Source organism: Rhododendron vialii, chromosome 3a (assembly GCF_030253575.1).
Source record: "Rhododendron vialii isolate Sample 1 chromosome 3a, ASM3025357v1".
Lineage (NCBI taxonomy): Eukaryota > Viridiplantae > Streptophyta > Magnoliopsida > Ericales > Ericaceae > Rhododendron > Rhododendron vialii.
The window spans coordinates 17,180,231-17,204,000 of NC_080559.1; the positions used below are offsets into that span (position 1 = coordinate 17,180,231).

At 37.1% G+C, this 23,770-nt stretch overlaps 2 protein-coding genes across 2 annotated transcripts; one reads left to right on the top strand and one right to left on the bottom strand.

Annotated features, from left to right (window-relative positions):
- Positions 1-1,319: 1,319 nt before the first annotated feature.
- Positions 1,320-21,160, top strand: LOC131318764 (uncharacterized). The gene is made up of 18 exons (XM_058348732.1): positions 1,320-1,752; positions 2,536-2,757; positions 3,805-3,900; positions 4,347-4,399; positions 4,532-4,628; positions 5,375-5,448; positions 6,343-6,460; positions 7,632-7,742; positions 8,400-8,476; positions 9,252-9,318; positions 13,377-13,442; positions 18,805-18,912; positions 19,052-19,182; positions 19,358-19,424; positions 19,524-19,591; positions 19,668-19,761; positions 20,358-20,428; positions 20,589-21,160. Exons 1-18 carry the CDS (start codon positions 1,600-1,602, stop codon positions 20,962-20,964), a joined length of 2,049 nt encoding a protein of 682 aa, XP_058204715.1. The 5' UTR covers positions 1,320-1,599; the 3' UTR covers positions 20,965-21,160.
- On the bottom strand, positions 10,132-13,370 carry LOC131318765 (small ribosomal subunit protein uS4m-like). Its single transcript, XM_058348733.1, is given in 5 exon segments — positions 10,132-11,976; positions 11,978-12,047; positions 12,050-12,457; positions 12,460-12,609; positions 12,612-13,370. Coding segments are annotated over 5 exon segments (717 nt in total). The 5' UTR covers positions 12,643-13,370; the 3' UTR covers positions 10,132-11,918.
- Positions 21,161-23,770: the final 2,610 nt, after the last annotated feature.

The window sequence follows — 23,770 nt, forward strand, 5'->3', positions numbered from 1 at the left end:
GACAACTTACAAAAAAAATTTGGATTTTCACTATTAACAAAAAAACACCTAAACTTAGCATTCCGTTAGCAATTAAACCCCTGCCGTCCAATTCCGTCAATTTTTAACGGATGGAGCTAACAGAAGGTGTTAACTTTTTATTTTTTTACTTTTTACATTCAAAAATTACTTTTAACTCTTTCTTTTTTATTGGTAAATAAATATGCAATTAAGTTCTTTTTTTCTTATTATTTATCAAAAATTACTTTAACCCTATTTTTTATTTTCAAATTTTACCTTCCCCCCCCCCCCCCCCCCCCCCCCTCTCTCTCCCTTTTTTTCTTATTAGAATCGACTCCACACCACCAATTAATCCCACAACCAACCGACAAAGCCTTAGCCACAATTTTAGAAATTCAAAAGTTCTTTTAACCTCCTCTTTGTAACCTTTTCTTTTTTTTTACTACTTTTACTTCCAAAAATTACTTTTAACTCATTCTTTTTTTTAGTCATAAATAAATATGCAATAAATAGTAAAAATGGGTTAAAGTTATTATTATAAATAGTAAAGATTAGAGTTAAAGTAATTTTTGATAAATAGTAAGAAAAAAAACTTTATTTCATATTTATTTACTACTAAAAATAAAGAGTTAAAAGTAATTTTGGAAGTAAAAAATATAAAAAACAAGAATGCCAAAAAAAAGAGTAATTTCGAATTTCTAAAATTAGAGCTAGAGCTTTGGCAGTTGATTGGTGGAGTGGGGTTAAAGTTCTAAAAAAAAAAAGAGGGAGAGAGAGAGAGAGAGAGAGAGAGAGAGAGAGAGAGAGAGAGAGAGAGAGAGAGAGAGAGAGAGAGAGAGAGAAGGGGAAAGGTAAAATTTGAAAGTAACAAAAAAGATGGTGGTTAAAGTTATTTTTGTAAATAGTAAAAAATAGAGTTAAAGTAATTTTTGATAAATAGTAAGAAAAAAAAACTTTATTGCATATTTATTTACTATTAAAAAAAGAAAGAGTTAAAAGTAATTTTTTAATGTAAAAAATAAAAAAAAATAAAAAGTTAACGCCTTCCGTTAGCTCCATCCGTTAAAAATTGACGGAATTGGACGGCAGGGGTTTAATTGCTAACGGAATGCTAAGTTTAGATGTTTTTTTGTTAATAGTGAAAGTTCAGGTATTTTTTTGCAAATTGTCAAAAAATTCAGGGACTTTTTTGAAATTTTTTCTTTAATCTCGGCCCTTAAAATGGAAGACAGAAATGGTGTGTTTGTTTGGTTGTTTACGGATCCGCCCAGTACAGTAAATTCATAGGACAACAATATAACGACACCGTCTTAAGTCCAGTTAACGTCAACCGTACCTTATTGACTAAAATAATTTCTGTTTCTTCTTCTTCCTCCCTCCCCCTTGACCATCGCAAAAAATGTCCAAAACCCCATCATCAAAAACTTCTTCCGTCCACAATCTCTGTTTCTCACTCATCACCCGCTGCTATAATCACCAGCTTCTGTTTCTCTCTCATCCTGTATTTACACACACCTAAACTGTCAAACACACCCATAGAAAGACCCTTTGAATCATTGCATTTCGTATAAGCCAAGCCCTAAGAGAAGTGAAGCAAGAATGTCGTCGTGGTTTAGATCTGCGGTGAGTAAAGCCGTGGAGGTCGGGAACAAGAACAACCTCACTCGCACCGTCAAGAACTACGCCGACTCCGTCGTCCAACACGCTGGTCAAGCCGTAGCCGAAGGCGCCAAAATCATTCAAGATCGGATGGTAAATTACCTTAACTTAGCGCCGTATCCTTTGTGCTTCTTGTTCTGAATGGTGCATTTCAACCCTCGTGATTTGCTAATTCATTGGGTATTGTCTGAATCTTGGCTGAAGTTGGGGCTTATACTTGGATTTGGACTGCTATACTTGGATTTGGACTGCTATTTACAACTTCTTGTATCGTAAATGTGATGTTTATTTTGGGAAAATTAGAGATGTATGCTAAAAGAGCACATAAGTGCTAGGTACGTGTAGTTAAGCATTTCTGTTGTGTGCTAAACAGTGGAAGAATATCATTCTTGGCCATTCTAAGTGAGACAAGGTAGTGTTTGATTACCTGGAATAATTTTATGGAGGAAGGAAGGTTCATTTACTTCAGTTTGATTAGCGAACAAATGTTGGAATGAGCATTCGAAGGGGGTCAATTTTACATTTTTGAATGTCGATTCATGGTTCTCTTCAATAAGATGGCATCGAGATTTACTGGTTAGTTTTTGCTCATCTGGAAAAAGAAAAAAGAAGACAAAATGAACAAGAAGATTTCGCTTCTTAATTTGCAAAAAGTGATTTGTTTATATTCAATCGTTATTGTATTCATTTGGGAAGATGTATTGCCCTTTTCTTTAACAATCTGAGTGTGTCACACGATTATTGGAGGTACATATTATTACAAGTTTTCCAAGTAGGTGAGTTTGGTTTACTCGTTTTCGTATATAAAGCCTCCTCCCTTGTGTTTCTGGTTTTAATAGTTACTATTTGATATGTTGAAGTTTTGTGCATATGCAGGGGGCTCGAAGTTTCAAAAGCTTTAGACAGACTGTTAAAAGATTAGAAGAAGCTTCAGTTTCCTGTAGGGGAGCAGAGAGAATTCAGTTGATGAAACGATGGTTGGCAGCGCTTAAAGAAATTGATAAACCAATCGTGGTTCCTTTGGATGATAAAGAAAAGAATCCTCAGCAGAATCATCCTTCTGAAGAACCAAAGGATACTGTGAAAAGGCCTTCAATAGTGAGTAAAATCCTACTTTGTTAAATAGGTCTTTCATATTTGTTGTATTGGTATGACCAATTATGATACTTGTTTTTGGTCAATGCTCTAGGTTTGTCATGGTTGTCGCACTCGTAATCATATAGTTTGATGTTGATACTTGATATTCTCTTTTTGTGGAAGTTTGGATATTAATAATCCTCACTAGCTGTGTTGGTGGAAGCTTTTCTTTTGACTGTTATATATGGGGTAATGGCCCCATACTTTTGGGGAACTGAACTTTGTAAAACATTTGTCATATCAGAGGGTTCCAAATTCATGACTTCTGGCAGGCTAACGTAGGAGAAATATCAATGAATCCGGGACGTGTCACTCTAGTTTTAATGAATAAAATCTCTGTTGACAGCTTTTGGGTGTAGACTAACGTTATCATGTTAGTTACCTCCTTTTGGGCCTTTATTCTTCTACTCTCCAACTGTTATCATTTTGCTTTTGAAGTATTTGATTGGGTCTGGTGATCGAGAAGTAAGTTGAAACTTTTTATGTTTTCATGTGTTATGTGTTTGTTGTTCTCTGGAGTCAGGTCCTTGCTTCCTTTGGTTAAGCTGGGGCGTGCTCTTTAACACATGAAATGTGGGTTGAAATACTATTATGATACACCTCTGCCTTTTACTTTTTGATTGACACTCCGTAACTCTAAGAAACCAGTCTCCTTCCATGCTGTGATTTCTATTTGGATCGCACCCAGCATCAAATGATTTAACATACTTTGTTCATTAGTAAAGTGCATTCTGCTGGCATAAGATTTTGTACCCATCCTCTCTTTGATTTATTGACGTATGATTTTATTAGGAAAATTATTAATAATGTAATAACATGTTCAGTGCTCTCTTGTATAGCGTAGGCAGAGAACAAGACAAGTCTCTGGTAGCACATCGTTGGTTTATTAAATGCTTGCAAGTCATGTATGGATTAATTTGCCGATGGAAGTTGGTCTGTGACATTAAAATTTGTTGATGGATGCATCCTTTGATGGACTTGTTGCTAACCCTTGCCAATCATGGATAGGTTCTGTATTATGATCCTGATTTGGCGGGTGAACCCATGAATTTTCTGGATGTCTTTCTATACAGCCAAGCTTTGGAGGGCATTATGATATCTATGGTAAGTGGAATTAGTTATTGTTATTTCTTCTTGTTATCAGCTAAAGAGAAGCATGATGGTGTCCTGTAAATTTTGGAGTTAAAATTTATCATGTAGTCTTGAAAGATAAGGTTGATGTACATTCTATGCACTGCTTGTTTGTAAAAGTACTTTTCTGGGACACATTTGTTAGGCGATTGGTGTGAGCCTAATCTACAAGTTTCATGGCAAGCACAAGTGAGAATTCTTTTGTCCATGATAACTTATCCCAGTTCTTGAAGTTACTTGCTTCACTGAAGGATAATTGAAAGCTTTTCTTTTGCTTGATTGGGATATATATGCTCTTTTAGTTATTCTTCTTTAGCTTTCTGCATCACAATTTGGAAGCTATCTTGGTTAAGCTTAGTTTGAGTTCATATTTCCTGATCATGGAAATTAACTCATGTTTACTTTTGTGTGTGTTTCAGATTCTTGAACCGCCAAATGAAGAGGAAGTCACTGTACTCATGGAATTATTTGGGTGAGTTTGCTCACAATTATTTTGGCCAATGAGTATTTCTGGTTTGACCAAAGCAGGATGATTAGAAAAGTGTATTGTCATCGTATGGGCTGTTTGTTTCTGAACCTTTCCATTGTGTTTGACCAAATGCAGGCTTTGTCTTACTGGAGGGAAAGAAGTGCATAATGCAATAGTGAGCAGTATACAGGATCTTGCAAAAGCTTTCTCAAGCTATGAAGATGAAGTATTGGTAAGGAGCTGGAATGTTTTGCTTCCCTTTTAATGTTATTTGTCCACATTTGAGAACTCTCTATGGATGTTAAATGGTTTATGTTTTCTCCATTCTTTCCAATTTTTTTCTGAGGGGTTGTTGGGGTTTGTGATTGAATTTGGTATCCAGTTTTCTTTTTGTTTTTCGTATATATTTTAAAATAGACAGGAACAACGCCTTGTAGTGTCCGCTAGACATTTATTTTACTTCTATGGCTGCATATCCCATGAGGGCTAAGCAAATTCCATCATGTTGGGTCCTTTGGGGTAGGGGTGGTTTTTTCAAAATTGTGTGGGAGTTTGTAAAGAAAGCCAGCCTTAAGTTTGCTATGGAAGTAATGTCCATAAGTAGCAATGGGGAGTAAAATAAACTTATTGCCTTGCAAAAACAAACTTACTTACATTGAGTGTGGGGACGTTGCTTACTGACAGCGTAAAGAAGATGCCAAAAACAACACACTTTTGGATGTACATTTATCACATTTCAATGCACTTTCGTATACTTTTGGGATGCACCAACAAACCTTCTTAACATTAACAACAGCCCTGTGGGTTGTTTTTAGTATTTTCCCTATATTATTGTCACCTTTTCATGCATGTTTCCTCGCCTGCTCCTGCCTTTCAAGATTAATAGGTATTCCAGTTTTAGACTATCAATCTTCATTATTTCAGTATTTAAAGTGCAGGGTGTTCCATTAAAAGTTTAATTGCACTTTTCTTTGTCAGGCAAAGCGGGAGGAGTTACTTCAGTTTGCACAGGGTGCCATTACAGGGTTGAAAATGAATGCTGATATTGGAAGGTGATTAAGAGCCCACAATTTTAATTGTGGAGTTGCTTACTTGGCTTTATAGTGGAAAGGTTTTTACTTTTCTGTTCTTTTTTACTCCCTCCGTCCCATAAAGTTGGTCCCTTACGAAACTATGTGCAATTTTCTAACTTAAAAAATAATATATTTACTAAAAGAATTTTTCGAAATTTTTTTTTGCACCGTTCAAAAGATCTCTTCAAGATCTATCAAACAAGATCCATATTGCACAAAAAAATTATGTCGATAAGTATCTTGTTTTTTAGTTCAAAAATTGCACGTGGTTTCGTAGGGGACCAACTTTATGGGATGGAGGGGGTATTAGCTTTGTGTTTTTAAATGAGAGCGTAGATATCATTGTATGTGGTGTTCGCTGTGTTCAATTTTACTGCACTTATATTTTCAGTCCTTTGTTTCATTTTCGTCCAGTTCACGATCTACTACTACTACTACTACTACTACTATTATTATTATTATTATTATTATTATTTTCTTCTCTTTTGTTGGTTGAAAATAGTGGATTTCAATTTTCTTTTCATAAAAGGTCCTGCCAGTTTTTTTTCTTTTTCTTTTTCTTTTTTTTTTTGTAAGGCAGTTTTCACTTTGTTTCTACTCATGTAACTTATTTCCATTTGTAACATGTGCATTTTGAAAGGTTAATAATAATAAAGATATTCTGGCTGAAATGAGTTTCTGAATAGATGCATTTGAAAATTGGAACCCAAAATCCCGTTTTCTGCAATCATGCTGACTTATGTCCATCGTGTTTGCTCAACGATAAACTTGCATCTAATGGACTCATAGGATCATTTGTTGCACTTGCTCCGATATGAATGACTTGTGAGATTAATTGTTTTTACCTCTGTTTTTTCTTCTTTCTGATTACAGAATAGATGTTGAATCTTCATCTCTTAAGGTAAAACTTGATGGAATGACAGCATCCAGGGATCTTGTAGGTGAAGGTCATGAACCGATCTCTAAAGAAACTACTGTCACAACTATAGAGGTGATTGTGGTTGTTGTGACCTTTGCTGTAGTTCCTTCCCCCCTTTCTCTTTGCTCTTGATTTCTGTTCGGAGGGATTGATGTGATCATGGTCAGTAATCACTCAGGTGTTAAAGCATATCATTGCTGATGAATAGAATATTGGCAGCCCACCAATCCAAAGAAAGAAAACAAAATGGGAGCCCGGGGCCGGGATGTCTTGACTTTTCAAGTGAAGCAAGAAAGTGTTATATGGCATTATGTCGTTTGACTTTAGCCAATCGAATTGGATGCACTAATTACCATTATACTCCTACTTGTCCAAATTTCTGAGGTCAGTGTTCTAAATGGCTGCCTAGGCGCTCGGCAGCAGCTTGGCGCCATGATTTCACCCTCAGCGGCTCATTCGCCGGATAGGGAGATTTGGCGGTCGAAGTGGCAGAACTTTGCGGCTAAGGGAGATTTGGCAGAGCTAGGCGGAGCTTGATTGCCTTAAAAAATATTTTGGAAAAAAACGCCAAATCACTCGGTGGCGCCTAGGCTGCCTAGGCACTTGGCGGCGGGTCGCCGCCCGACTGGCGCCGAGCGCCATTTAGAACACTATCTGAGGTCATGGTTGGCAACATCTTAGTTCTTGCAATTGGTTATCCAATTTGTCATAACTTTCGGATATTATTATGAGCGCTGACCGGGTTCTCCAAGCTTTCCCTGCTGTCTACCTAACTTTAATTGGTTATGTAGAGTTTGCATGCTTAGTGTCTTTTCGCTTTTATCTGGAAGATGTTTTTCCTTCTATACAATGAGGACAGCTACAGGATAGTAAATTACTTTGGAAGCTACTCATAGTTCCTATCCATCTGGATTACGTCTACATATAACAAAAAACAAATGAAGATCAATGTGACATAAGTAGCCAAGGGGCCTTTTGCTCAATGGCATCAAGGGGGTGCACTCAAGTGCTAGGAGAAAGTAGGTCAGGAGAACTCCTCCAAGGAGCTAATCTAACTATTCCAACAATACTAATATTTGCCGATCAAAAAAAAAAAAAGGGACATCATAAGTTTGTGTCAAATTTGATTCTAATTTTAATCATTTTGGTGCTATTGTGAGAAATTTCAAAATATATCTAGTTCCCAATTTATGATCATTGATATTAATCGGGTAGTTAATCTAACACTGTATTCTTCTGGTAGGTTCTGAAAGAAGCTCTTGCACATGTTCGAGTTTGTTCCAGATTAGAAGGGCTTCTACTGAAGAAGAAATCTCTTAATAGTGGCGACTCTCCAGAGATTCATGCTCAAAAGGTAAACTTCTGTTCTGAAATGGTGGTTTTTTCTGTTATTATGCAATTGTATTGGTACTGCCTTCTCTATTCTCTGTCTGAGAAATATTTCGATTGAGTCAATCATTTCGTAGTCAGATACCCATAGGTGGATTCTTTATAATACCAGGCAAATGGTATAGATTTCAAACATCTGTCACAAATTTTGAAGCAATTTTGGGAACAGCTTTGGCGGGATATGTTTGTGTATGTGCTTCCGACTAGAGCAGAAGGGAGTAGTTTCACTTTCAACTTACCAGGAACAAATGGCTTAGTTGGCTTAAGGTCTACCAGTACTGGAAATAAATGTTGCAGAAGCAGAGACAGTTGCAACTTCCAGTGAATGCCAGCAACCTTCTTTTTTTTTTTTTTTGTTGTCTCTGTAGCACGAGAGATTTTATCGTTTCTTGTGCAGACTTCTTTTTTGGGACACTTTAGATTAATATCACTGTTATGCTCCTTCCTTTTTATTTTTATAATTCGTTGGTTTATCTATGAATTGGTCGTAGTGGTACTACTAATTTGTGTAACCTTGGAATTTGGAATAATCATCATACCATTATTTGATTGGTACGTGCTAAGTTCTCTTAGGAGCTGTAGGGTTGAAATTACTAAGTCATCTTTTCAAACTATTGAGCAGATTGATAAGTTGAAAGTTTTATCTGAATCTCTTGTTAGCTCCACCTCAAAAGCCGAGAAGCGTATATCAGATCACAGGTATGTAATTGCACATAAGAACGTTGTTTAATGTTTTGTTTGAATCATACAACTTACAAAGCATTTTGCTATATACTTTTTGTGCTTCAAGCGGCTTTTCCAAACACATTAACTAATGGAATAATTTATTATCCTATCTTTACTAGTTTTCTGTAATTATCAGAATAAGTTATACCTTCTCTTTCGTCCTTGTCGGCATCACATGGCAATGTGATGCTATTTAAACTAATAATCCTTGGGTAAAAACTTCTCGTTTCTTCTTTCAATTAGGAGTATGTATTATTGGTTCTTTATCTTAGTGTGAGTGGTCACTGTCTCTAGTTTAGACATGAACTGGGTTTATGTCATCCACTAGAAAACTTTGTGTTGGAGCACAATTTTTCAGTTTTAGATACAAGACTAGAGTTGGCCATTTTAATGAAAGCATGAATAATCCTTCTAGCCCCCAGAGAGAAGAGAGGTCTGCGTCCAACAGAGAGCAACTTAGAGAAATTGAGCCATAAGCATGATTTGGTATTTCCTACCATTTCAAGGGGAGCTTCAGGATTCATGCCTCAGTTGGGACATTGGTGTTACATTGTGTGGTGTGGCGCTCTTCCTAAGAACTTTGAAAGCCCCCGGAGAATGATTGGTTGTTCTTGCTTGATTACTGGAGGACTACTACTGGATTATTGACAGATCTACTTCCTTATTATAGTCAATGGAATGTAGTTTGCTCACTGGTATTCATGTCTTCTAAAATAGGATTTTCTTGAGATTCCTATGTTTTTGGCAGATCTCAGAAAGAGGAGGCACTACGATTTCGTGTGGCCAAATCAAGTGAAGTCGGTGATATAGAGAAGGTACCGTGTTTCCATGTATTATTATCTTTACATGCTAGGTATTGCAAGATTCAGACAATAACTGCTGAGTTTCTTATGATCATGATATCTATATAGTAAAGTACTTCTTGTAAGCAACTCTGCTGATGAGGTCCTTTTCGATGCCTTATATAATTTGCAAATCGTAATATGTTTGCAATTGTCTTGGACATACTTATAATTTGAAAAAAAATGGTAAACTAAACTAAGCTCTGAATTCTGATCTAGTATAGATTGACATCCTAAAAAAGTGTTTAAAAAAAGTAAAGAAAAAAGACACACATGAGACAAAAAGATAGTCAATAGATCTAACGAAGAATGGGATTTCAACCAAGGAAAGAGAGGAGGAGATGAGATGTTGTGATTATGCTCTTGTGGACATATTCTATTGGCTCGCCTAGTACATTACCTATTTTTCCAGAATTTATCATCTCACATCCGCTGTGTCCATTTAAGACAGCATAGATTGAGATACCAAACTTAGGTATAGTGAATTTTCATTGTTAGTAGCAATAAGAATGACGAAATCGTCTTGGTAAGAAAGCTCGACTTTGTTGTATTCTGTTAGTTATAAGGGAAAAGCTAACATCCACCTTGTAGGTTGACGTTAGTATGGTGCACGGCCCCCCTTTAACCTTTGAGAACTCTGATGTCATTTCAGTGTCAGTGTAGACAGAAATACAATTGCCTTGTGCATTAAAATGTCATTTTTAACCTTTCGTTGTTCCCAAACTCTACTGGACTAAAACTTTCCTCTCTCCTCTTCCCTTAAAAACTGACCTCTCATCTTTATTGTTCTCTTATTTTCCTCTTTGCTTTCACTACAAATTACGTTTTTGAAGGACCGTAGGTTACACCAAGGTGAGGTATTGCTTAAAACGACATTATGGGTGCGCTTGTAGGTTTTACTGATATCCTTTGCATACTCTTTCAAAATGAATCTGGCTGTTGAACATCAAATGACATATTATCGGAAAATACCACTAGGGAAGCATAAATCCAGTGGAGGATGCAGGATTCTTGATGCGGGGGAACCGAATCACATGTATTCATAAATTAACAAAATAGTATTCTAATATAATAATAGCACAATTTTGAGGGGACCTTTCTTTAGAATTCTTACAAACAAAACCTCAAATGTAGTTAGAAATATTGTGATAATTGGGAGGTGTGCGGGGACCCAGGCCCCTGCTTGCACCCCCCCTCACTCCGCCCCTGCATAAATCAGGTTGTGTTCTTCCTAAATTATTGTTCTACTCCGTCTGTCCCAAAATGTTTGTCCGGTCCACAAAATGGGGCCTTAAAAATAATACAATTTTTGCAAGAAAAATTCAAAAATTTCCAACTTGCTAGATATCAATGAGTTCTATATAAATTTTTCTTGAAAAAAATATATAATTTTTTAGTCATCGTTTTGCGGACACATTTTGGGATGGAGGGAGTAGTATTTTTCGGAATTATTTATTTTTTGTATATTTTGTTTAAACTTTTCTACCCGTAGAAAATTTTAGGAGAAATCATTCACTCAAATGAGAGGAATTAGGAAAAAAAAAATGAAAAATTCAGATAGCACAATCCCAAATACAAAAAAGACCGTCCAAACTTTTTTTATATTCAATGAACTTTTTTGGCTTTTGGGCGTTGGTTTTTACTTTTAGACTCTTCCCGTCGAAAAAAATGGCCAATTCAAAAAGTTTAAGGGGAATCTGATAATAAAAATTATAAAGTACCAAACCAAAAATTTTAAAAGAACAGGACCTTGTGTATTTTTTAAAATTATTTTTTGTCCAAAAAGTTCAAAAGAACAGGGCCTCTTGTAGAGATAAATAAGTAATTAAAAAATTAACTAAAACACAAAAAAATGAATAAGTGACAAAGAAATGTACACCACGTTGTGTGGGACCCACTTTGGCTCCCACGCAAATGATCGAAGCTGCTCAATTTGTTTATAACATTATTTCAAGGATCCTTGTAAAAAATTAGCTAAGCGGAATATGAGTAAGGGCTTGATCGATTTTTCGTTCAGTGTAACAGAAAATTGAACAAAGAATTGATCAAGCCCTTATCAATCTCCAACTGAGCTAATTTTAACGGGGATCCCACACAACACTGCTCCGATCATTTTTGTGGGACCTCAAAATAGGTTTCACGTGCGGTGCACATTTGAGGTTCCACACCCATAGTTTTACTGCTCTGTATATATGTATGCCTTTTGATGCCGTGCACTTTCTTCAAGAAAAAGATGTGGTCTCAGTCTCTCAAATAAGGAAAAAAAAGGGGTGGGTTTCGACTTGTTGGAGAGTTTTAGCAAGAATAAAGGGAAATTTGTAACTAAAAAATGCAAGACAGTTATTGAGTATTTTAAAAAGTTAGCAGTCAGAATGACAGGTATGGCGGTAAGACAATTGCAATGACTAAAGAAAAAGTCCATTCTTAGCGTTTGCCCAAACGGCGGTCATTAGCCGGACTGTAGTTATAAATGCAGAACTCTGGAATATTGTAATATTGTATATAACAATGTTTTGCTATCTTTCTTTGGACTCGTTGTGCAAGCCCTTCTTGCAGTTCCCTCGTGGATGCATTTATTCAGCGAAGAAACTGCCTAAGCTTACTTTTTTGGATCCAAACTTCTTTGTTCTTTAAGTCTTCTTCTTGCATAGAAGAACGCAACTGTTGCAAAAACCGGGATTTTGGTAGTAGGTAGCATCCCTCTTAGTTTTGAGTAGGCGGAACCATTCTGTTTTGTCTCTTCTCCACATCCTTACTGGGTGATCAAGGAATTTTCCTATGATTGTTTCAACTGATATTTCAATATAGAAAGATCTCCTTATTTCTTTACCCCGGGTTCTCCCATCATTTTTTTGAAAATATATTATATCACCTTGGGAGACTTTTTTAAAATGAGTAATGCTAACTATTCCGTTATTCACACAAACCCTTCGATGACTTATCGGCTTCCTTGCTTGAGGAATAGTTTCACGAAAATGGAGACGAACTGGAATAACGTCCGATCTTGTTTCTGGATTGAATGGAAATGGGATATATGAAGTGCGTTCTGTTCCTCTGTGCATCTCTATGATGAGTAAATTCCCGTGAAAAAGGGGCGACTTTCGTGTAGTTAACTCTTAAGATTTTCTCTCGGATAAATCCTTCTCTTAATACATCTCTTCTTGTTCCTCAATCTTCGGAAAATGCTGCGTTGTATTATAGTAAGTTCTCCATTCCGAACATTTCCTGAAAGTAGACAAGTTTTAAACCTTAATGCAGGCAAGGCATATCTCGTTGAATCAGTCTTTTTTGCCACATCGTGTATAACGGGAATCGAACCCCCTTTGCTGCAGGCGGGTGGATGGAGAATGTCCTACTTCGATCCAGTAACTTATTAGGAGTAGGTTTTAGCTTGCCTTTCTTATTATTATAAGATGGGTTTGGAACCCTTTTCCTTTTTTATAATAATGAAAATAATTAGGTAGCTTCCAAAGCTCCTTTCTTCAGCTGGTGCACAGGAGCACACTTTCGCTTTTCCCCTATGAAGGGGGATCCTCCGCCTACAGTCTTCTCTTCCTATCACTCGACTTCGGGCGAAGGGGAAAGAAGAGATGGGTGGATCCTCCGCCCCGGATTCTATTTGTTTTTCCAGCCCCGGAGAGATGCACTTTTTTTTTTTTTTTGGAAAAAGATGAATAGATAGAGCCATGATACATTCCGGAATACTTTAAAGGTAAATAGACTCTTTTCTTCCCCTTTTTTATGTCTGCCTAAGGACCTAGGTTAATGTTTTGGTTAATATGGCCCTGCTTGTCTGGTAGCCTACTCGTTTTGTAATTCTTTACCGATTCAACCTGTACATTGGAGGTAAGTTAGATAAAGCATAGGGAAATGATCTCTTTTACTTGCAAGTTTTTCTGCTGTTTATGGTATAGATAGATGATATTTATGGTATAAATGAGGTGCAACCCTGCTTGCTTAATGATGCAGGATAATTTAGTATGTATTCCATTTGTTTACTTCTAAAACCTTGTTTCTATGCTAATTTCCAGGAATTAGAAGCTGAGATTTCAGGACTTGAGAAACAAAGAGATGAACTTGAAGCTCAGTTGAAAAAGGTTTGCCCACTTCAGGCAGACTTTGTTGTTATTTATTATTTGTCATAGTAGAAAATCTTCCAGTTTGTCATTTGTACCTCAGCAAGCACTTTTTTTTTGCTAGAACGGTGTGTTTGTCAACTAATGATATTCTATAAGACGGTGAGTGATTCCTGTGTAACGTATGCAGTAGCCTTTTCAGTTATCAATTATCTGCTCTGGGTGTTGGTCTATTGGGCCTGAGACCAAGTTATCAAAAAAAATCTGCTCTAGATAGGAAGTTTGGAACACGTCCGTAAAGATGGGTGAAGTAGATCAAATTGTTAAATGGATAGCATGAACAACGTGCCACATAAAATTGAGTCATTTTAGCATCATAATGTCATGTATTCTTTTGCTAGTTGGAACTTGTAAGTAAGATACTAAGATCTACATAGGATGCAAGGATTATCTTCATGTGATCTTAGTTGGACATCAATCGCCAATAAATTAAATTTGCGGTGGACTATTATGAAAGACAATGCGATTGACATATTATTAACATATTCAAAGATCAATGACTTGTGAAGACTGCCACTGAGAGGCCAGAAGGACAGTTGAAGTGTAGTTTAATGGGCGAGAAAAATTGAACCAGGTTTTAATTTTGACGGTAGTGAAATAAATGGGCTACATCCATCCAAGCGTTATGTTTTGGCAGCTCAACTCTGTCTATAAATGTAATGTACTCTTTGGTGAACTCAATAGTCCTTTGTTTGCTGCAAAGTGTTTTTAGTAGTTTCCACTTTCCACATATATATTAGACAGACTTGCCTAGAAATGAGGAGATTCTCAGATTTTATAGATGATTTAGAGCTAGTAGATCCACCGCTGTGTGGAAGCAACTTCACTTGGTTTGGTTCTCAAGAAAATAGATGTATGTCTTGTATTGATCTGTTTTTGTTCTCTGGCCCTTGGGAGGAGCATTTTTCGAATGTGGATCAGTTCTCTCTTCCAAGGCCTATTTCGGATCACACTCCTATTTTGTTATACAGTTGGGGAATTCGGCAAGGTAGAACTCCAATCAGATTTGAAAATATGTGGCTGTTGTCAGAAGGGTTTGTGGACAGGGTGGGTGAGTGGTGGGGTAACTATTCTGTCATGGGAACACCGAGTTTTGTGTTGGCAAAGAAGTTGAAATTGTTGAAAGAGAACTTGCGCAAGTGGAACTCCGAGGTATTTGGGAGGTTGGAGTTTCAAAAAGCCAAGGTTATTGATGATATTCGACTTTGGAGGGGAGGAATAGGTTCGGGTACTTGCGGGGGAGGAGAAGGTTCTCAGAAACAATGCTAAAGAAGAGTTTGGAAATATTGCAAAATTCGAAGAGATTAGTTGGAGACAAAAATCTAGAAATTTGTGGCTAAAAGAGGGAGAAAGGAACACCCGTTTCTTTCATAGGATGGCAAATTGTAATCAGTGGAACAACTTCATTGGAAAGATCAAAATAGGAGATAGTATTTTGGAAAGGGATGAGGAGATGAGAAATGGAATTGCTAATTTCTATGAGGGTTTGTTTATGGAGACGGGAGCAAGCTGTTTGCGGGTTGATGATATGAATTTGGATACTATTTCGGTAGTTGAGGTTTCATGGTTGGAAAGACCTTTTGATGAGGGAGAAGTTATGGCGGCTTTAAAGCTTCTAATGGAGATAAGGCGCCTGGCCCTGATGGTATGTTGTTGCCTTTTTTCCATCATTGTTGGGGTGTGGTGAGGGGGGAAGTCATGGGAATGTTCCAGCACTTTTGGATGTATGGGGAGTTTGAACACTTCTTTTGTGGCTTTGATTCCAAAAAAGGGAGGGGCAGAGGACATTCGGGATTTCAGACCCATCAGTCTTTTGGGGGGAGCTTACAAGTTGTTGGCCAAAGTGTTGGCGATCCGGTTGAAGAAGATGGCGGGGAAAGTCGTTTCAGAGTCGCAAAATGCTTTCGTTGAAGGGAGGCAGATTCTGGATGCAGTTTTGATTGCCAATGAATGTGTTGATTCGAGGTTGAAAAGTGGGACTCCGGGTATAGTGTGTAAGCTGGACATTGAAAAGGCATACGATCATGTCAATTGGGACTTCTTGATCTATATCATGGCGCAGATGGGCTTTGGGGAGCGGTGGAGGAAATGGATAAAATTTTGCATAGCTTCAGTTAGAATGTCAGTGTTGGTTATTGGGACTCTAGCTGGGTTCTTTCAGACATCTCGAGGCCTACGCCAGGGGATATCCTCTTTCCTCTCTTCTTTTCATCCTAGTCATGGAGGTGTTCAATCGGTTGATTCAGAAGGCTGTGCAAGGAGGCTTTTTCCAAGGTTTTGAGGTGGGATGTGAGGATGGGTTGCGGCTGATGGTTTCGCACATTCTATATGCTGATGATACTCTCGTATTTTGCGATGCGGATTTGACACAGGTGGGTTATTTAAGGTGTGTCCTCTACTTTGAGGCGGTGTCCGGTTTGAAGGTAGATTTGGGAAAGTCGGAGATAATTCCAGTAGGTTCAGTGGAGGATATTGATGCTCTTGCTCAAGTTTTGGGCTGCAAGGTGGCGTCATTACCGGCGTCGTATTTGGGTTTGCCTTTGGGTTCATCCTTCAAGTCAAAGGAAGCCTGGGATTTAGTTGTGGAAAGATTTCAAAAGAGATTGGCAGGATGGAAGCGCTAACATATTCCAAAAGGAGGCAGATTGACTCTAATCAATAGTACGCTCTCAAGTTTACCCACTTATTTCATGTCTCTTTCGTCATTCCAGTTTCGGTTGTTAAGAGACTTGAGAAGATTCAAAGAGATTTTCTTTGGGGAGGAGTGGGGGAAGAATTTAAGTACCATTTAGTAGATTGGGATACAGTTTGTGCTCCCATTAGAAAGGGAGGTTTGGGAGTGAAGAAGCTAAAATTATTCAATCAAGCTTTGTTGGGTAAATGGCTTTGGAGATTTTCTTGTGGAAGGGAGAGAGAGTAGAGGAAGGTGGTGGTTGCAAAGTATGGATGTGGTTGGGGAGAGTGGTCTTCCCTCACTGTGCGCAAAGCGTGGCTCTTTGGAGGGGTATTATGAATGGGTGGGATGCTTTTGCGAAGAATATTCATATGGTGGTTGGCGACGGGAGAAGGGTGAAGTTCTGGGATCATGTGTGGTGTGGGGATGTGAGCCTCTTAGTTTCTTTTCCGACTATTTACAGTTTGGCTTGTGACAGGGAGGCGTTCGTTTCTAATTATCTTCACCTTAGTAATGGGGCTACAGTGTGGGATATTCAGTTATGAAGGGACGTTTGTGATTGGGAGGAGGAGAAATTGTTGTCTTTGCTTGCTAGAGTATATGATACTCGGGGGAAGTTGTCTAAGTCAGGGTCATTTCATGTGAAATCCTACTACCAATCGTTTTGTGGAATTGGTAATCCATCTCTCCCTTGGAAAGCAATATGGAAAACTGTGGCGCCTTTGAAAGTGAGTTTCTTTGTGTGGTGTGCGGCTCAAGGCAAGATTCTCACTTTAGACAACTTGATCCAAAGGGGGAGAATTATTGTGAATTGGTGTTGTATGTGCAAAAGGGATGCGGAGACAGTCGATCATCTCCTAATTCACTGTGTGTGGGCAAGGGAGCTGTGGTGCTTGGTGTTGTCTTGGTTTGGGGTGCATTGGGTCATGCCGAGGAATATTATGGAACTTTTAATCGCTTGGAGAGGTGTTAGAGTTGGGAAGAGTAGACGGCGTGTTTGGGCCATGATTCATCTTTGCTTAATGTGGGTTATATGGTGAGAGAGAAATTCTAGATGTTTTGAAGGAATCGAGCATTCGTTGGCTAGACTTTAAGAGTCTTTTGGTGAATAGTTTGTATAGCTGGGAGCCTGGTAGAAAAAAGATTTTAATCCGTCTATTGATCAGTTTTTAGATTGGTTTGCTCTTTTCTTTTCTCTCGGAGGTGTATAGGGCCTTTTTTTTTTGTCTCTGGCCTTTTTTTTGTATACGGGCAGCATTCCTTTAATGTCTCATTCTAATATATTTATTTACTTATAATAAAAAAAAAAAAGACTTGCCTAGAAGTTTTGCCAAGGGCCAAAGACAATGCCAGGTTTGCCTAGAAGTTTTTTGCCAAGGGCTAAAGAAGAATGCCAGGTTTGCTTTGGCTGTTAAAAGTTATAGGACAAACCTTTACGCCGTCCTACCTTATACTGTGTCGCACTTCTACTCATTCTTTTTTTATAAGTAAATATTGCACTCCTATTCATTCTTATGTAAGAGGAGTTATTCTTTGGTATACCCTAAACCCCCCACCCACCCCCATAGGAGAAAAAGATGGGAAAGGAATGAAAGGTGCCAATTTATTGCTTCAAATCTGATCAGTTACTATTGCTTGCTGAACTTATAATTTCAAGAACCACTTTGTGTGCATTGAATTCTCTGTTGCTACTGCAGTGTCGTTAAATTCCCAAGGCAAACCGGGATGTCTCATTCTTGTACGCGGTTATTAATTCTGCTATTGACGACCTAGTTATGCAATAACATTTTATTGATACTCAAGCTGTATTAATTAGAATGATGGTATTTGAATGGTCAATTAATCTTTTGTCCTTAATCATAGTTGCACGAAGCGGGAGCGGGGACGGGGTTGCGAATGATCATAGAAGTGTGGGAGCGGTGAGCGCCATTGGGAGCAGTTAGGAAAAATTATTAAAATTATAAATTTTTTTTATGGATTTTTATATAGTTAAATTGTCAAAATGAAATATTATTTTATCACATAAAATATTAAAATTATGAGTTTCTAGTTAAATTTCAATATTTTTATTGTAGCACATGATTACAGAATAGAGCTGTTGTGCATATTAAGGCGTAAAAGTTAAAGGCATTATTATGACTCTAGAAGGGTAAGATCAGATGTGCACACCAATAAGAACAAAACAACTTTAAAGGCATCAATTGCAACTCGAATCGTAAGTCTCTCGATCGTTGTTTTGGGTGTAAGTTCCCATATAGGTTGGGAACGAGTTCCCGTCGTCATTGGAATGAGTTTCTTGGAGTTTCCTCCGCCAAAACGCGGAAACGCATTCCAGTCGAAGAAACATGGGCATAGTTGAAGGTTCCTGTAACTGAGGCTTCATGTACACAAGGTCACCTTTATCTGTAGTTAAATTCCTTAGGCAAACGGGTATGTCTCGTTCTTGTACATGGTTATTCATTCTGTTAATGATTACTTATGCAATATCATTTTGTTGATACTCATGCTGTATTAATTAAAATGATATATTGAAAGGGTCAATTAATCTGGTTTCCTTCAAGTACACAAAGTGATCTTTAGCTTGTACTTTTTTGCTTCAGTGCTTCTCCAAATGCTATAACACATGCTTATCTGGGATGTATTGTTTAGGTTAGTACGTCCTTGGCTTCTGCTAAAGCGCGTCTTCACAATGCCACGGAAGAGAGGGATCAGTTTTATGAAGCGAATGATCAGATTGTTGCGCATTTGAAAACAAAGGTCTCCAGTTAAATAGTTTTTTGATCTCTGGTTTCTTTCTGAGCTGAGTAATTGCGTTTGGGATTTCTGCCTTTTGGATCACAAGTCGCGTGTGCCCTTCTCATTTCTGATATGCTGTTGTTTGCTGAAAAAAATATAGGAGGATGAACTTTTGCGATCCATTTCCTCAGGTAGGGTGGAAGCAGATGTTCTGAAAACTTGGACCAACTTTTTGGAAGATACCTGGGTTCTCCAACGCTCATACACGGAGACCAAGGAGAAGCAGGTCAAGTATGCATATGAACTTGAGCTTCTCTATCCTATCTTGGACAGCCACTCTATTGTTTATACGTGTTACCAATTTTAGTAACACATGTATCCAACAGAGTAAATTCATGGTGATACTAAAACCCCTGGTCCTGGGGGCTTTTTGCTGTTACTAAATTGGTGTTTTGTGTTTTCCAAGTGATGAATTGGAGAGTCATGAGGCCTATTATGTGAACTTGGTCATCAATCTCCTCTCTGCTTACAAGGTATTAGTTAAATTCCTGCATTATTATAGTGCACTGATTAATTACATCTAAAGCTGTGAATGAATAACGTGTGTTGCCTTGATCTCTTTACACGATCAGGAAGAGTTGGCACCTTATATTGATCGTATTGGGAAATTTGTGCATAACTTGAAGAGTCTGACGGAAGGGTAATGATGTTGTCACACAGAGATGATTCAGACCTGTTTTGACCCCATTTCTGAAGTTCTTTGACTTATTGGACAGGTCAGAAATGGCTTCCGGTGTGGGTAAAGCTGATTCCAAGGAACTAAACCCAAGGAAAAATCTTGAGGAGGAATATCTGGACTATGAGGAAAAGGTACAAATGGGACTTACCTTCACACCATGATTTCATTGTTGCCTGAATAAGTTTTGTTCTTCAGTTTAACTTCTGACTTTAGATTCTTCTTTAGAAAGGTTTGCTTTGAAACAAGGTTTTGTTTTTCGTTTTCCCCTTTGTTTGTTTATTCCTCTTGATACGCTCTTTTCCCCCTTGCAATCGTATCAGTCTATGATGCAAAGTTCTAATCAGTATGTGACTTACTTTGTTGTGTTGATTCAAATCTTCGGAAGTTGTAACGTGCACAGACCACTGTATAATTATTCATGTTGCAAAGTTGCTCTTTGAAGTTTAAGGCATACCACTTCATATAAACAAGAACAAGCGTATGTGGGAGCATTTTATGCGGTCTTCCCAAGCTAAGGTTTTTGGGCTTTCCTCTACCAGCATCTACTAAAGCCTTTTTCTGGTCGGTCTTTTCCATTAGTTTCGTGTTTTTTCTCTCCCTCGCAGTTTTCCACTTATATACATGATTCAGTTTCATTACTGTCCTAATAATAGTTCTTGTGATGTAATGTCTAGAAAAGTCCATGAAGAGGCTTACAGACAATGAACAGAGGCTTGTTTGTTTGCAGATTATAACAACTTTCAGTGTGGTGGATAACATGAAAGAGCAGTTCTATGCTCAGGCTGGGAAAATTTCAAGGTTATATGTTTTTGGGTTATGGCTTAGTTCTTTAACTTCCTTTTATGAAAAAGCCTATGCCATGGTGCTACTACTATAAGGATAAAACAAAAATAAGAAATGGTGCTACTATTTACATGAGATTCCGGAGTATAAAATTGCTTTCTTCCTCTTTGTCTAGGAAGGATGACACAAGGGTCAAAGAGCTGTTTGATAATATTGAAATACTAAGGCAGAAATTTGAATCTTTTGAGAGACCAGATCTAGATCTGGAGCATCCCTCCTCTGAGGCAGAAACTCCTCCTGGGATGAAACCCGATACTCTGTTGCATCCTCCATCGCTGGCAACAGAGTCACAAATAGCAGGGAAGGATGAGCTACCCAATTCAGATGAAGTCAAGCCTGAGCATGTGCTAGACACTGAAGCAGAATTGGCGAAATTGGAATCCGAATTTGGGAAAGTTAGTCAAGATTACTCAACAGAAGAGGTCGGTGACTGGGAATTCGACGAGCTTGAAAAGGAGTTAAGAGCCAGTGACTCAGCAACAAGTAAATAGATGAAAACAGTTGTGGTGAAGATGACAATCTGTATTATATACTAATAAACAAGCCGATAACCGTGTATCATTTAAAGTTTTTTGTACTTTGTAACATTGGGTTCCAGTCCATTTGTTCGTGTATATTCTCAAACTTGTTCGACGTAAAATGGATCGACAACTTCAGTAAAATGTGAAATACAATCAATTTTAAGCACTTTTTATATTGCAACCCGTGATGTTTACTTGTGGAACATTATTTGATCTCATTGTGTTGAAAAGAGCTTAATGATGTAGTTAAACTACATTTGATCCCGTTCTCAAACTATTTTTCAGGTTTGAGAATACCATTTGGAAGTGGGAATGGCCTTTTGATGATGTTGATGGGGACCCCTCATGCCTCCTCACAAAAGGAATGATTCAACCAAGAAAACAAGGTAGGGTTTCAGACTATTTGCTTATGTTGATGGATAGAAAAGTTTTCCTGATAGAGAAAAAGAATTTATGTTCGCATCTTTTTTACGGCAAAATCATTGTGAAAGGGACTACTATGCTTGCTTTCAACACAAGATGGTGGACCAGAAGCCCCTCAGCTACAAATCTTTCCAATGGCAGCACGGACGGATTCAAGAATGTATCCTAGTGGGGGCATTTGTTAATCATAATGACGAAAGTTTATTTTTTTAGTCAACCATAGTAAGATCGTTCAAAATTAAAGCATGCATTACAAAAATTTATAAAACATACTTTAAGTTAAATTAGGTAAAAATGAATACAAAATCTCAGACAAAATTTTTAAAGTATGTTTTAAATGAACATCAACAAATTTTAGAATGATTGAGCTAGTTTTGTTAATGCATTTATTTTAAAATATTTCTCCTAAATAGTTAAAAATAAAGAGAATCAAGAAAGAATAGTTCCAAATAAACAAACGGCTCGTAAAGTAACAATTATAAATTTATCATATGATGAGCTTCAGGCATAAAACTAATTCTATATGTGTATTTTTAAGATATATACAAGTGTGTATGTTTATAAATTAGGACAGTTTCATAATTATGCTAATTTATACATAAATATTTTTATTTCGAGTGGGGGCACGTGCCCCACGTATATCCGACCCTGAATGGCAGTTTCTAAATCTGACTTTGCTTGTGACTGTTTTGCAACTGGAGCATGCTTTTTCTGTGCCCCCGGCAGCGGAGCCCTCTTTAGTCGAATTGGTGAGGCTCTAACTACTGCTGATTCAAACTATTCGGAAAACAAGAGCATCTGATTTTCAGGTTTGGTGGGTCATCAAGGTTGGTATGTTTATTACTGTAGTTGGAAGAGGTTGTCCCTTCGTATTCTAAGAGAGCCATGTAAAATGTAAATAGTTAGTGTCCTTTTATTTCTTCCTTTTTTTTTTTTTTTTTCATAACAATAATTTGAAGCTATGAACTAACTCCCCCAAGGATAGAGTTTTGAATAGAGCCAATTGGATAAAACAATCGGGCAACTAAGACCAAGTCATTCGGATTTAGGCTGGTAAGTTTTAGTAAGTTGACCTAGATTTAATATTCTCCCTAAATTAATTTTTGATCTTGTATTTTTTTTCCACTTTTCGTAATTTTTTGTTTTGCTTTTCACCTTATTTTTCGGGATTAATTATTCATCTCCAAGAGAGGAATCAGAAAAGTATAAAACTATGGACTGAACTTGAAAAACGATCATAAGACTACGCTAAAGACAAAAATACTAGTTTGATATTTTTTCTTCTTTAGTAAACTTTTGTTCTTTTGCTTGTGGTAAAAAATTTTACTTTTTAGAATTCCTCTCATCGAGATGAATAATTAATTCAAAAAATTTAACATACAAAAATTCAAAAAAACCAAACAAAAGTAACAAAACAAAAATTTAAGAGCAAAGCAGGGAGGAAAATAGTCGATTTTGGGTGTATATGCTCAGTACATGCAAGTCAATTAATGAATGGGTTGCGCAGAATGAATTATTCTTGAAATAAACAAGGAGTTTTTAAATATCTATCCTCATGCGTTACTCCTCGTATGTTTACATCATTTGACTTTTTTGCACTTATGTTTTCATCCTTTCTCTTTTTTAATACCAATAGTACCCTTACATATAAATATGCATTGCAGATGTTGCCTAAATAGGTGGCATATAATTAGGTTTTATGTAATTATAGTTTCCTAATTAAATGGAATTTGATTGATGATTTGAAAATGAATGGGGATAATTCAAATCGTTGTTATCTTTTTTTCCAAAACTTTTTAAAACTAACTAAAATCCATTCCATTCCATATACACACCGAATCCCCATTGAATAAATACATCATGAATGGACAGAACATGAGAAATTTATAGTAAGTGTTTCATGGTTAATTAGATACACGATTTTTGTAACATACACAAAACCATCGCCTCATATCATATTCGTGACATCTATTCGCAATTGTGGAATCAATTTTATTATTAAAACATGACATATTTAAATCATGATGCAATTCGAATCAATAAACCTGACATCTATTCCATAAAATATGACAATTGTTAATCCCAACAAATAAACGCGAAATCGATTCCACCATGAAATCGGTTTCGTAAACACGACAGATTTCAAAACATAAACTTTAAAATTATGGCAGATTTCATAAATTGATTCAAGTACCTTGTTGTGAAAATCCGCCATGAACTTCAAAATCATGAACTTCAAACATGGCAGATTTCTAAAAAAATGAACCTATAAACATGGCAGATTTCATCTGCATGCACGTAATACAACCCCAAGCCTCACCGCCTTGGTATGAACTTAAAAATTATGAACATA